Source organism: Nelumbo lutea, chromosome 1 (assembly GCF_056320005.1).
Source record: "Nelumbo lutea isolate HS-2025 chromosome 1, American lotus-T2T, whole genome shotgun sequence".
In the NCBI taxonomy this organism is placed as follows: domain Eukaryota; kingdom Viridiplantae; phylum Streptophyta; class Magnoliopsida; order Proteales; family Nelumbonaceae; genus Nelumbo; species Nelumbo lutea.
Window position 1 is genome coordinate 70,237,582 of NC_142684.1, and position 13,612 is coordinate 70,251,193.

Below are 13,612 nucleotides of genomic sequence, written 5' to 3' on the forward strand. Positions count from 1 at the left end.
GAAAAACAAAATTAAAAAACAGAGTCCACTAGAGAAAGTGCTCCAGTTTCATAGCTGAGAGAAGTGGAGGAGAGCTTTCGATGCAGTGAAGGGGACTTCACACTTCAGATCGGTTGGTTTAGTTTTGTTGCAGAGAGAGAAAGAGAGAGAAGGAGAGAGGGAGAGAGAGAGATGTCGGACCTGGACAGGCAAATAGAGCAACTGAAGAAATGCGAGCCTCTCAAGGAGTCCGAAGTGAAGGCTCTCTGCCTTAAAGCTATGGAAATCCTCGTTGAGGAGAGTAATGTTCAACGGGTCGACGCCCCAGTAACCGTAAGCCATGAAAACCCCATTTCAATACAGCTCCATCTCCTATTTTATTTTAACCCTTGTTGCTTTGGTTCTGTTTGGTTCCTTTTCCCTCATATATTATGGATTTATTTTATGCTTTTTTTTTGTCCTCCTTTTCATTTATTTTCGAGTAGGTGTTTTTTTTGAGGAATATGGAATAGTTCTCAAATTATCTTATTTGGGTTTGATTTGGTTTGGGATTTTACTGTTGGAGGCGATGCTTCGAGAGGCTGGATTATCTTGGGATTTCGATGTTTGTGAGAGGTTTATATTTAAAAACTCACATCTCTCTCTAACTCGTTTGCGATCATCCAATACGAGTTCTATCTGTAAACGAAAGCCGAGTGCCTTGAAAGGAAGCCTTTTCAGCGTCTAACTTTCATTGTTAAACCCAATATAGGACGAGCTTAGACGCTAGTTTTCCTCAATGGGTTTTATGCATCTAATTGCCTGTTACACAAAAGTAATAACTGTAACATTGTTTCCTTAACATGCGGTGCCCCTGTATAGTTATCTGTAAATGATTTATGGCAGGAGTCAAAACATTTGAGACTCCATTTGAATGTGCCCTTATTAAGCTTGTATCATGCCACCACTGGCGCTCTAACCCCTTGTTTTTCCACGTAGCTACCGCAAGCAATGCCTCCTGTATTCCATCTCAGAGCTAAGAACTCCTTATCTTAGATTGTTATTTTGGTTACAGATACTCTAGAAGTTATGAAAATTTATGTTAATTGGATTAATTTATTGGCCTAATTGGCCTCGATAGGAAGTGCAAGAGGACTTTAAGGATAGGGTTCTGAAAGGTGGCTTCACATTGCCTAAGATGATATGTCGGTGAAAAGGGGAGTAGAGAATCAGGTGAGAATGTGTCTAGAAGTTTGCCAAGGCGTTTTATTAGGACTAGAATATTTTACATGACCTTCCAGTCCACTTTTTTTTTTTTTGATAATTAACCTTCCAGTCCACTTGGCTTTTATGTTTTTCATTAGATAAATGATAATTCAATCCTTCACTAAGTTTGGTTGGATTTGGACTAGGCAATTTCCAGATAGACCCATACTTGATCTCATCCAATCATTTCATCACCAATAGAAACTTCTCCTAACCCCATACATTTTATGGGTTCATGTTGATTAATTGCAATGCATCTTATGTTTAGTGAAGGTTGTAGTTGGGGTGTCTTCTAACTAAGACACCCCAATATGAACATTATCTGATCTTAACAACTGCCACCTACATAATTGCCAATAAGTTCTATCACATTGAGCCCTATTTATCTCCACATCATACTAGTCAATGTGGATGAATTGAAAATAGTAACAAGAAAACATTGGAAGGATACTTATTTGACATGTACAATCACTTCATCTCGAAGGAAATATGAAGCCAATGGTTTTGCAAAATATTCTTTAGCATTGTTGGATTTAAAAATTTTGATTTTGACCCCAAACTGGGTCGAAGCCATTTAATGGAAGATTCGAGTCAAGATAGGAACCTCTTCTCAAGAACGCATAAGGTAAACCCATGAATAGTGAGTATAGTCATCAACAAACAACAAGAAATATCTGTATCCCCCCATAGCAGTGATGTGATATGGTCCCCAAACATCAGTATGCACAATTTCAAAAGGAATGCTACTTCTTTTATTGCTCAAAGAATAGGTTGTTCTACAATGCTTTGCAAGTTCACAACTTTCACATTTCAAACTAGATATCTAGATTGACTCAAGCAAACTCTTCAAAGACCTAGCAAATGACCTAACCGATTATGCCAAAGCATAACCTAATTCACAGATTGAGAAACAAAAGACCTCCCAACTTCTCTATATTCCCCATGTGAATTCTCTCCAAACAGGTAGATTCCATTTGTTTCCTGGCCAATCCCAATCACCTTCCTCATCTCCAGATCTTGAAAAACGCATTGATCAAGAAAGAAAGTCATTGAACAGTTTTGCCTTATAGTGATGCTACTAACTGAAAACAGGTTAGTACTAAGTTTAGGAACATACAAAACTGAAGACAAAGAGATGGCATTAGACAAATAGATAAGCAATAAGTAGTAAACAGTGAGGACATGCCAGTCATGTGGTCAGATGCACTTGAACCTATAACCCAACAAGGTTCATTGTTACCTAGGGTTGTGGCATGATATGCTGAAGCCCTTGTACTTGAATGAGCAAAAACTGAAGTGGGAGTAGCAGATGTTGTAACTGGTGGTTGAGATGAGGATGCTAAAGTGCCAACTTCACTTTCCAATTGAGTCGGAGCAGCTTGGACAACAACCAAAGTGTCTAGGGATGTGGCTCTTGTGCTAAATGAAGGTGCACCATCAATAGTGATAGCTACATTGGCATTCCCCTTTTTATTTCTAAGCTTTGTTGGGATTAGATGTGGATATAACTTCCAACAGGTGTCTTTGGTATGTTTTGGTTTCTTGCAATGTTCACACACTAACTCCCTCTTATCCTCCATATTCCTCTCCTTGTCACCTCCAAACTTTGGTTTCACTGCTTCTAAGGCTGATTCCATAGGTTGATATTGCAACATAACTTTCCTCCTACTTTCCTCACTGTGCACTAAAGAATAGGCTTGAGATAAGGTCGCACTTTCTCTGGTAAGGAGTTGTTGCCTCACAATATTATATTTTGAATTTAGATCAGCTAGGAATTCAAAAAGCCTATTGGTCTCAACCTGTTTTTTGTAGGTTTGTGCATCCCTCTAACTTTCCCACTCAATCGTCTCTAGGTGATCAATTTCACGCCACAAAGATTTCAAAGTGGAGAAGTAAACTGAGATTGGTTTCTCTCATTGCTTAAGGTTGTTTACTTCACATTTCAGCTCATAAGCCCTAGCAACATTAAGTGGTTGGGAGTAAGTTTCTTTCATAATATCCCAAATTTCCTTAGTAGTTTTTGCCCACAAGTAATTTCGGTTGATGTGAGGCTGCATGGAGTTTTACAGCCAAGTCATAACCAAATAGTTCTCTTGAACCCATTTGGCATATGTTGGGTCTTCCTTGGTTGGTTCCTTTACATCTCCCCATCACATAGCTCAATTTTCCTCTACCCCCAATAACCATCATGGCTGACTGAGTCCATTCCAAGTAATTTGGTCTGTCAAATTTGACAATGGTAATCTGAAACGTGTTTTCAGTTATGTTTCCAGTACCACCAACCCCCAAAACACTTTTCCCTTGATTTTTAAACCCCATTCCTGCCATCTCTTTCAAGAAATTTATCAAAAGGAAACCCCTTTAATGCTGAAACAGATTAATTACTCCCAGAAATTGCTAACTGACTTGGAAGGTTGAAATAGGTCTATCAATCACCCAGAAATATTGGAACAGGCCTAATAATCTCCCAGAAACTAATATCAGTCAATCTGAAGTACTGAGACAGGTCTAAATGTTACCCAGAAACTGATAACAGTCATAAATTTAGGGTTTAAATCTGAGAACTGGTTGTAGGTCAATAAAAAACCCTAAAAAAATTCAGAGAAAATAGAAAACTTCCAGCCACTCCTTCCAGATTACTCAAATTAAATTCTGATTGAAGTCGATCTCAAAAAAAAACTGAAACCTACCCAGAAAAGTCTGGTCGCCACCTCCAGTCCACAGTCTGAACCCTAATCTTGAATTTTCTTTCCTTTGACTCTTCCTGATCACCGGACACCTTCCAAGGCTCTACAATCCCTTGGGCACCTGCTGCACTCTACCAGCAATCTCCAAGAACCAGCCAATTGACTTTTTTTTTCCTAAAACTTCCAATCCTAGGAAGTTCTCATTGCAGTTAGCCTGATTAGTCTCACATGAGAAGCCCTAGGTTGGCTTTGATACCAAGTTGTCTAGTAAGACTACAATAAGTCTTAGTTTAGATCTGAATTAAACAAGAAATAATGTAGAGAATAAAAGAAGAAGAAGAAAAGAAGAAAAAGAAAAGAAGAGGGGAAGAAGAAGAGAGAACATGAAGAGGAGAAAAGGTTCAGAGAAGAGTGTGGGTCATTTGTAACACTAGAAGAAGAGGGGGGACCCCGGGTGTCATTTGTAAACTTGATATTGAAAAAGCTTATGACCATGTTAACTGGCAATGTTTGGACTTGGTGTTGGAGAAAATGAATTTTGGGCAGAAATGGAGAAACTGGATCAGAGTTTGTGTTAAGACCCCAAAGTTTTCTATCCTAATTAATGGGCAATCGACGGGGTTTTTCAGTAGCTCTAGGGGTTTGAGGCAAGGAGACTCTCTTTCTCCCTTGCTTTTCATTTGCATCATGGAAATTCTAACTCTTTTTAGCAAGAAGGCTGCAGGGAACGGGCTTTGGGATGGCTTTGCAATCTCACCAAGAAAGGAAAAAATTAATATCCTTCAATTTGCAGACGATACCTTATGTTTTGTTGATGCTTCCCCAAGTCAATTGGAGGTGGTGTTTGGAATTCTGAGTTGGTTTGAGGTGGTGTCTGGTCTCAAGGTCAACTTGAGTAAGTTTCAGATCATCCCCATGGGTCATGTTACAAACTTAGAAGATTGTGTAGATGTGATGGCTTGTTAGATTGCTCATCTCCCGGTCAAGTATTTGGGGCTACCTCTTGGGGCAAAGTGTACTTCCTCTGAGACTTAGGTTCCAGTTATTGAGGGAATGGAGAGGAAACTGGCATTTTGGAAAGCTAAATATCTTTCTTTTGGGGGGTAGAGTAACATTGATTAAGAGCACTCTCTCTAATCTTCCTACTTATTTCCTTTCCCTTTTCCCTATTCCAATCAAAATTGCAAATAGATTGGAGCAAATCCAGAGGAACTTCTTATGGAGGGGTTGGGAGGAGGAAAAGAAGATCCACATTGTAAATTGGGAATAAAAACATTGAAGTTCAATTCTGCCCTTCTTAGAAAATGGCTATGGAGGTTTGCTAGTGAAAGAAATGCATGGTGGAGAAATCTTATTGTGGAAAAATATGGGGTAGATTGGGGTGATTGGAGATCCAAGTGCCCTTCTACAAGAGGGATAAGTTCCATATGGGCAGGTATTTTGAAGGTCTTTCCTTTATTTGATGAAGGAATTGAATTTAAGTTGGGAAATGGGGAAAGAATTAAATTTTGGAAAGATTCTTGGTGCTCAGAAGTGTGCTTGAAAGAAGCCTTCCCTCTCTTGTATCAAATTTCTGTTAATCAGGATTCCTCTGTTGCTGAGAACTTTAATGCTTCAGGTATTTCTATTATTTGGAATCCGCTTTGTAGGAATCTCTTTGATTGGGAGGTTGAAGAGTATTCGACTCTGTTGGATTTACTTCAAAATCAGAGGATTGATTTAAATACGAAGGATGCATGGAGTTGGAAATGGGAAGCTGATGGTTTTTTCACTGTCAAGTCCATGTTCCTTAATTTGGTCAGTTCAGGTCAAGTGAACTTTCTGGCTAGGCAAATTTGGAACTCAACTAGCCCCTCTAAAGTAAATTTCCTGATTTGGACAATGGTTTTAGACAAGTGTCTGACCAGAGTGAATCTGATGAGACATGGCATTCAGATTCTGGATATTTCATGTGGATTGTGTGGTGGTTCAGCAGAATCTATTGAACACCTGTCTATTCATTGCCCAGTTTCAGCTTATCTCTGGGGGCATTTCCTTAAAGCCTCGGAAGTCAGTTGGGTAATGCCAAATTCAGTGAAGGAACTGTTGTACTGTTGGAAAATTGAGGGCCTCAGCAAGAAAGGCTCTGGGGGCATTTCCTTAAAGCCTCGGAAATCAGTTGGGTAATGCCAAATTCAGTGAAGGAACTGTTGTACTGTTGGAAAATTGAGGGCCTCAGCAAGAAAGGAAACTTGGTTTGGAACACTATTCCGGCAGCTGCTCTTTGGGCTATTTGGACTGAAAGAAACAACAGAATTTTCCAAGGTAAATCTAAAACTCCAAAGGAAATGGTGCAGAAAGCTGTGGGCAAGTTATTCTCTTGGGTGTCGGCGACGGAGGATTTTAAAAATCAGAATATGCGGTTGTTGTTTAGTTCTCAGTCTTGGATGAGATTGTAATCTGAGGTGGTCCTAGGCAGCCTCTAAAGGCCTAGGCTCTATTGTATTGTTCTTTGATTAAATAAAGTACCTTACCTTTTACAAAAACTTACATAAGCTAGAAATAACAGAAAATTTCTACCAACTAATCCAGCTAACATACTAACAGCAATATAAATAGACATGCAGCAGTGGGGACCACATTATTGTTCTACATCTCTACAAATACTACTATAATAAGTATTTAATAGAGTAATTAGCAACTAAAGAAGATTATTAACTTTATAAAATAAAACTTCAAGATGGAAAGTAAGATAGAAAAAAAAAACAAGGATGGAGTTGCTATTTTATTTAATGATGAGAGGGAGAGAGAATAGAAAGAGGGTGGGCCTTGGCACAATGGTTGGATTGCTCCATTCTGACCTAGGTGACCAAGCAAATCTTGGAAACAGTCTCTAGGTATGTTCAGGGTTAAGGCTGCATACATCTGTCCCTCCCCAGACCCTGCATTGTCAGGAGCCTTGTGCACGGGGCTGCCTTTTAGAGAGTAGAAAAAAAAGAAACCTCTCTATACTTCTATTCATTCATTCTTTCTTGCTCTCTCCTCAAAACCCTTATATCTTTTAAATTTCAATAATAAAACATTAAAACAAAGTATAAATGATATAAATAGTGTATAATAGAATGTATTAAAACACATATTAATGAGATGCAGCAATATAAACGATATTATAATAAGGCGCCTACCTTGTCATTTTTGTCACTATGGTGGGTACCTAGTTGCTATAACTCAAGGTGTTTGGGCGAGGTGCCCAGCCAAGGGCACCTAGTCACCTAGGCAACGCCTTGATTACTATGAATCACAAATATTTAGGGCAATAATTTAATAACAAACTACAACAATATTCGGTTCATTTTAAATAATTAGAGATACAAGCAGACAAACAAACAAAACTTAAAAAATGAATTTGTAGTTCACTAGGATGACTGGTTGTTAATCAACTAGTCAACCTTATTGATACTTCGCCATTCTAGGTGATTGTGTCGTGATTATCAACTGATTAGTTGGTCTGGTCAAGTGACTAATTGGTCAACTAGTCAACGACTAGTTGACACTTTGATAAGGTATGTCTCCTGATACAACTCATCTCCCCAAACCTCTCTAGGCATCTCATTAGGAAAGGGGTTGGTTGATCTCGATCTATTTGAACAATTTGTTTACCCTGGATGTCATGGAATTTCCCTCTCTTTCCCTCTCTAATATGGTGGTCAATAATTCAAGGCCCTTAATTGCTGCTTCGGAATCAGCTAATAACAGTTTGAGTCATTCTCCACCTCCAGATGCTCTAATCCAATAAAAGCCATCGGCCTGAGACCCTGAAGCAAGACCTTCGCCTCAATAGAAACCAAGTCCAGACTCAATAGGACCAAAATAAACCAATACAGTCTTCTCCAATGCATAGCCAATTTACCACTCTACTGGTGATGAAATTATTCAAAAAATTGTGAGGCTGCTCCATCTTTGAGAAGGCTCTGGCATTCCTCTCCTCCTAAGTCCCAAGTGGTCTAAAGACTGGCCTTTCTAACAAAAATTCCATATAATTTTCCTTCTTATATAAGGGGAGAGGATTCTGACCCAAAAAGGGCTAGGGATATAATTTCTGGTTTCCAATGAGCACTGAGTAGGGCAAGTAATATTGTATTTCAAGGATGTCTATAATTATATTTTGCAAGAGTGTGTGGATGTGGCTGTAGATCTAAAACAGAAACCCTTTATATCGATACCATTAGTTCTAAACCTACTACACATTAGCAACCAATTTAGAATGTTATAATAATTCACTCAGATTCTAGGAAGAACCTACACTCTCTAATTATGGTAATGCTGGGATTTGCTTTGGCTGAACAGTAGCATGTTTGTAAAAGGTTGCTTTTGTTCACTGCATTTTCAAATGTTAGGTTTTTTATCTTTGCTAAATATCAAATCGTGTTTGCTTTCCAAATTTGACCCAGTTTCTGCTTTATCTCTTTGAAGAAATACTAAAGCTATCCTATTCCTCTGTTTTGATTTTGATCACTGGTTCACAAAACCTTCTGATAGAATGCTGTCTTTTGTTGTTTCTATATCCCAATTTTATGGGGCATTTATGTACATGGATGTTGCTATGCTCAATAAATATAAGTATGATATTTCTCAAAAAAGAAAAAGAGAAGAAAAATCAATAAAACAATTTTTGTTATCAAATGTATGGCCCAAATTCATTGGAGGGTTAGTTGGAGCATGCTTGACTATCTGGGCACTTTATGACCGGGGTTTGATCATGCCCGTTTCCATGTCTTATATTCTTAGTTATGGGTGTGGCTCTCTCCTAAGCAGTCATTTTCCTATTATCTTTTCCTCCAATGAACTTTTTTTGATAGGCACTTCCAATAAACATTTTGTTATCAATTAAAAAAATTATCTTCATAGATTAGGCTGTAATTGTTTGTGATGATACTGGTTATACTGTTAATTTCACCATGACTAGTTTTACTATTGGAGGAATGGATGCTGCTCAGACACATAAATGGGTAAATGACTTAAATTGTTGTCGTGATGTGTGTGAAGGGATGTAATCTTTGTATATGCATGTGTGTATCAATTCGATGATAAATCATTACATGCTGCCTCTGACATTTCAAAATTATTATCTATCACTTGGACTGTTTCACTGTATTAAGCATTATCCTAATATATTGTAGAGAGGCACTATAATTGATTGTTTATGTAATTAAAAAATGACAGAAAAGTGGGATAACCAACCATAAAATAAATGAAGAAAAGGGTGTCATATTAATTTACTGTTTTGTTAATTGCTTTTGGTTAAAACAGCAAGTGCCTTTCTGTCTCCAACATCTTTTCCATGCATGAGTCAATAGTTTTCAAGTCACTAGTCACTAGTTTGAAGCCTAAGATTCCAAAGGAACCTTCTGTAGATTCTCTAAGGTAAAACTTGGCATTACTTGATTGTGAACTCTTGGCCATTTGTCATCCGCATCATGGGATCTAATTCTGCTGTGGTTGCCATTAAGATTTCCAATGAGACAGAAGATAGAGAAAAGAAAAGGAAAGCATTGTGTTAGTGAACCAATTCTGCTGTGATTGTGATAAAGGTTTCTAGTGAGAAAAAGGATAGTAAAACATTGATGATGAGCTTGTTTTCCTTATTAAGCAACATTTTGGGCTTAGATATAATTCATCAGGTCATAAAAGAGAGATCTGGAGCTTTTGTCTCTCTATTTTGATTGGGTTTGTATTCTGGTTTTTCTGGACGTAAGCCGTTTAAGTGTCTATCTCTTCTCTCGGGTGCTTTCTTATCACCTTTCCTTTTGTATTCTCTTTTTCTTTTAATAAATTTCATCTTTATTCTTCAAAAAAATGTGTAAGTAGGCTACTTAACCAAGAAAAAAGGAAAAGGAAAAGAAGTTTCCAGACTTTTTTTGGATGGTATATTCCTGGTTCTGGTTGGGAAGGCTTATCCTGATTCCCGATTCCTTTTAATTGTTGAAACTGGGATTCTTTTTGAACTTTGATATGATTTATGTTTAGTTTCTTTTACTTAGTTCATTAATAACGGAAAAGGCCCCATATGATGTAATTGTGTGAATTCCAAATAGACTTTAAGTTCTGATAAATTTACTGCTATTACCTTCAAAACTTCAGACCCATGCAGAGCATTTAATATCTGAGACATCAGTACTCTGGGAGTGTTATTCTATTAGCATTTGTTGGCTAGCGAATAGGTCAAATTTTCTGCTTTGTTTGGAGAACCACTACAACAATAGTGCAACTGGAGAAGTTTTCAAATTTTTATTAGAACTTATCATCAAAGGAAATTTGAATCAGGTGGAACTAGAGGTAACCAACCCATAACTTGAGAGATAATTGGAGCTGGCCAGTTGATCAATTAGTTAATATTGCAACAATTTCTTTTGAGGGTGACAAGCATGTACTTTGTACAAAAAATGCCAAAGGTTGGGTTTGTATCCAGTCCACCCCTTATAGTTGGGACGACATTGGGTAGTGACTCCTTTTTGGTTGAGGTATATCCATATCCTTCTTGTAAATGTACTTTTTTAAGTGAGTCCCCACTAGATCTCTGATCTCAAGAACCAATTTCATTAGATTGCTATAACAATTGTCTCATTTAGACAGTTAGATGAAAAACTGTTCAGGGAAGGTATACAGATCAGTTGGTTGTAAAATTAGTGGTTTAGTTTTGTCTGATCTATATCCTGGATGGGATGCTAATATGCTAAAGATGGATATAGAGCTAGTGTATTGTGCATTTGCCACCTGTACAACATGACCAGGGAACATCCTGAGCAAAAAGGGTGAGGGACCAGGAACCAGTATATATCCATGTGGATGTGGATGGGTTTTTTTTTTTTTCATTTTTGTCATATTTTTGTATCTTGATAATTCCACTAACTCAAACTTTTTGTTATTAATATACCAATAAAGGTTGCCCTTCTTGTTGGTATTATAAACATAGAACATTTGATAACTCTTTTCATTCTTGACCTAAAAGAGATACTATTGCTTTATTTTTTTTTTAAATCTTGAGGAGTACAATTATAAACCATCTTAACATTATTCATCTGTGCTTTTCTATAGATATGTGGGGACATCCATGGGCAATTTTATGACATGAAGGAGCTATTCAAAGTGGGTGGTGATTGTCCGAAGACAAACTACTTGTTTTTGGGGGATTTTGTCGATAGGGGATTTTATTCTGTTGAGACGTTTCTGCTTTTATTAGCCCTGAAGGTCAGGTTTCTTCCTTTTTCTCTACAAAATTGGATTAAGAGATATCTCCCTTCTATCTGGGCTTTATTTTTATGTTCATTTGCTATAACTTTTGTTAAGGTTTTGAATTAAAAGGTTTATAATTTGTCATCTGCTAGTGGTCCTTTAGATACTTTCCACCATAAGTAGATCATTAGTGTTGCATATATATGCATATATTTAGGCACAACTATTTTGCTTCTATTGACTTTTGAACCAAAACCTTGTGCTTTCATGCAGGTGAGATACCCAGATCGAATAACATTGATAAGAGGGAATCATGAGAGTCGCCAGATTACACAGGTTTCGATCTCAGCTCCTCTGATGGAGATCTTTGTTCTAACATCTCTTCTGCTTAGCAGACTCACTGGCTAATTCTCTGTTACCAGGTGTATGGATTTTATGATGAGTGCCTACGTAAATATGGCTCTGTGAACGTCTGGAGATATTGTACAGATATATTTGATTATTTAAGGTTTGTCCCCATTTCTTTACTTGTAGTATAGTTACCTGTGTGATAGAAGGTTAGAAGGTGCATTAAGTGCATGGGACATGGATTGCACCTGTAGAGGTAAACTCCAGGCCAAAAACCTCTCCTGATGTTCCTATCACATTCTTTTCAATGATCATAAAAAAAAAAAAGAAAAAAAAAAAGATTTATGATCCAAGGGATGCAGTTACTACATCTGTGTAGCCAAATCAACAGATGGTTTAAGTTGTATATTTACAATTATCAATTTTTGCCTCAGTTATGTTGCCTTAATATGTTCTTAGTTTTTAAATTTGTTAATTCACGGTTTTCTACAGTCTGTCAGCCCTCATTGAGAACAGGATTTTCAGCGTCCATGGTGGTCTCTCTCCTGCTATATCCACATTGGACCAGGTACTATGGGATATATGTCAGTATCTAATTACACTTTATGATAGTAAGATTTTTTTTTAGATACTCATTAATGATATGCTAAGTAGACTCCTTTTACAGATTAGAACAATTGATCGGAAGCAAGAAGTACCCCATGATGGTGCCATGTGTGATCTTTTGTGGTCAGATCCTGAAGACATTGTAGATGGTTGGGGTTTGAGTCCCCGAGGTGCTGGTTACCTATTTGGTGGCAATGTTGTTACTTCTTTCAACCACTCAAATAATATTGATTTCATTTGCCGTGCACATCAATTGGTAATGGAAGGATATAAATGGATGTTCAACAACCAGATTGTTACAGTCTGGTCAGCTCCAAACTACTGTTACAGGTAGTTACTGTCCAAGGCCTTCCCTAGTACTACCATTCCCTTGATTAGGTGGTTTAATCTCATTTTTGGATGTGTTTAGATGTGGTAACGTGGCTGCAATTCTTGAATTGGATGAGAACTTGAACAAGCAATTCCGGGTGTTTGAAGCAGCTCCACATGTTTGTACATATAACTGTTATTCTTTTTCTTTTCATGCATATAACTTGATGTAAAAAATGGTGGCTGCATGATCCTGCATGTCTGCTGGTCTTATGCTCCCATGCTTCACATTTAGAAAAAAAAGGTTGACATTCAATCAGTAGGTTCTATCAAAACAGGCTATCTAACAATCACTTCAGTGGTAATCCTTGATCCACGAAATGGACCTACTGATTGAATGTTCATGATACTCGCATTTTTAAACTTGATTCTTAAAGAGACATGAAGCTTGATGCAGCTTTGCACTCATCATTTCTGCTTATTTCAGGTTCGTTTTAGGGCACTGAATGATTTTGGATCAATGCAGGAATCAAGAGGAGCTCCTTCCAAGAAACCTGCACCAGATTACTTTCTTTGAGATCTTGCTTAAAGGGGTTTCTCTTCCAATCATCTAGTGGACAAATTGATTTACAGTGATGACCGAAAGCTCCTCCCAGAGTCAATGGACTGGCACTGTAAAAGATCAGCTTCTCATATGGTCGACAAGATTGATACTTTTGGGTTCTTGATCGGTTTGGTATACTAGGTTAATTTTTTTCTTTTGTCATTATTTTCTCTAAGATTAGAAATATGTTTCATTACATGTCTGTGTCATTAATATGGATTCCTGGCCTCTCTCAGCTCAGAGCTAGGAATCAACAGTTTCATATGGAAATGGAAAAGGAAGTTCTGTTACCAACTTTGGGAGCAAATGCAAGGCAAGGATTGGATTAGAAACATACTATTTGGCAATGAAAGAGCTTACATTAGTTTTGTTTATTCAATCATCACCTTATGCCCCCCACTCTTTCCCCGGGGCATTCTTTCAGAAATATCACCTCTGGGTTGGTCTTTACAGATACGTCAGCAACCCGCAGTCTATTTATTTTTGGAATGATCTGCAATTTGTCTTGATTTAAATTTGATTAAAAGGATAAGAATCCACCTGCCTTGGGCGCTAGTTAGTGGGTAATTATGTTTACCAATGTTTCGAGAACTAGATTGGACTGCCCAGTTTAACTTTAACC

General features: G+C 37.6%; 1 protein-coding gene across 3 annotated transcripts; it reads left to right on the top strand.

Moving 5' to 3' along the window:
- LOC148875182 (serine/threonine-protein phosphatase PP-X isozyme 2) lies at window positions 1-13,369 on the top strand. Of its 3 annotated transcripts, none has more exons than XR_016104886.1 (9): window positions 1-312; window positions 10,986-11,138; window positions 11,397-11,459; window positions 11,546-11,631; window positions 11,964-12,039; window positions 12,139-12,407; window positions 12,487-12,565; window positions 12,913-13,131; window positions 13,227-13,369. XR_016104886.1 is itself a non-coding variant. In XM_088964250.1 (8 exons), the coding sequence occupies exons 1-8, from the start codon at window positions 172-174 to the stop codon at window positions 12,961-12,963; spliced, it is 918 nt and encodes a 305-aa protein (XP_088820376.1). In that variant the 5' UTR covers window positions 1-171; the 3' UTR covers window positions 12,964-13,369. The 3 variants fall into 3 exon arrangements, 1 of the variants encoding a protein (XP_088820376.1); XR_016104887.1 differs by having other exon boundaries at window positions 3-312; window positions 12,913-13,122; XM_088964250.1 differs by having other exon boundaries at window positions 12,913-13,369.
- Window positions 13,370-13,612: the final 243 nt, after the last annotated feature.

Excerpts from the sequence above, each read along its gene's own strand:
- LOC148875182 (XM_088964250.1), top strand. The coding sequence starts at position 172 with ATGTCGGACCTGGACAGGCAAATAGAGCAACTGAAGAAATGCGAGCCT. Across the intron at positions 313-10,985 it reads GGGTCGACGCCCCAGTAACC|ATATGTGGGGACATCCATGG; the intron begins GTAAGCCATGAA and ends GCTTTTCTATAG. Across the intron at positions 12,040-12,138 it reads CTATATCCACATTGGACCAG|ATTAGAACAATTGATCGGAA; the intron begins GTACTATGGGAT and ends CTCCTTTTACAG.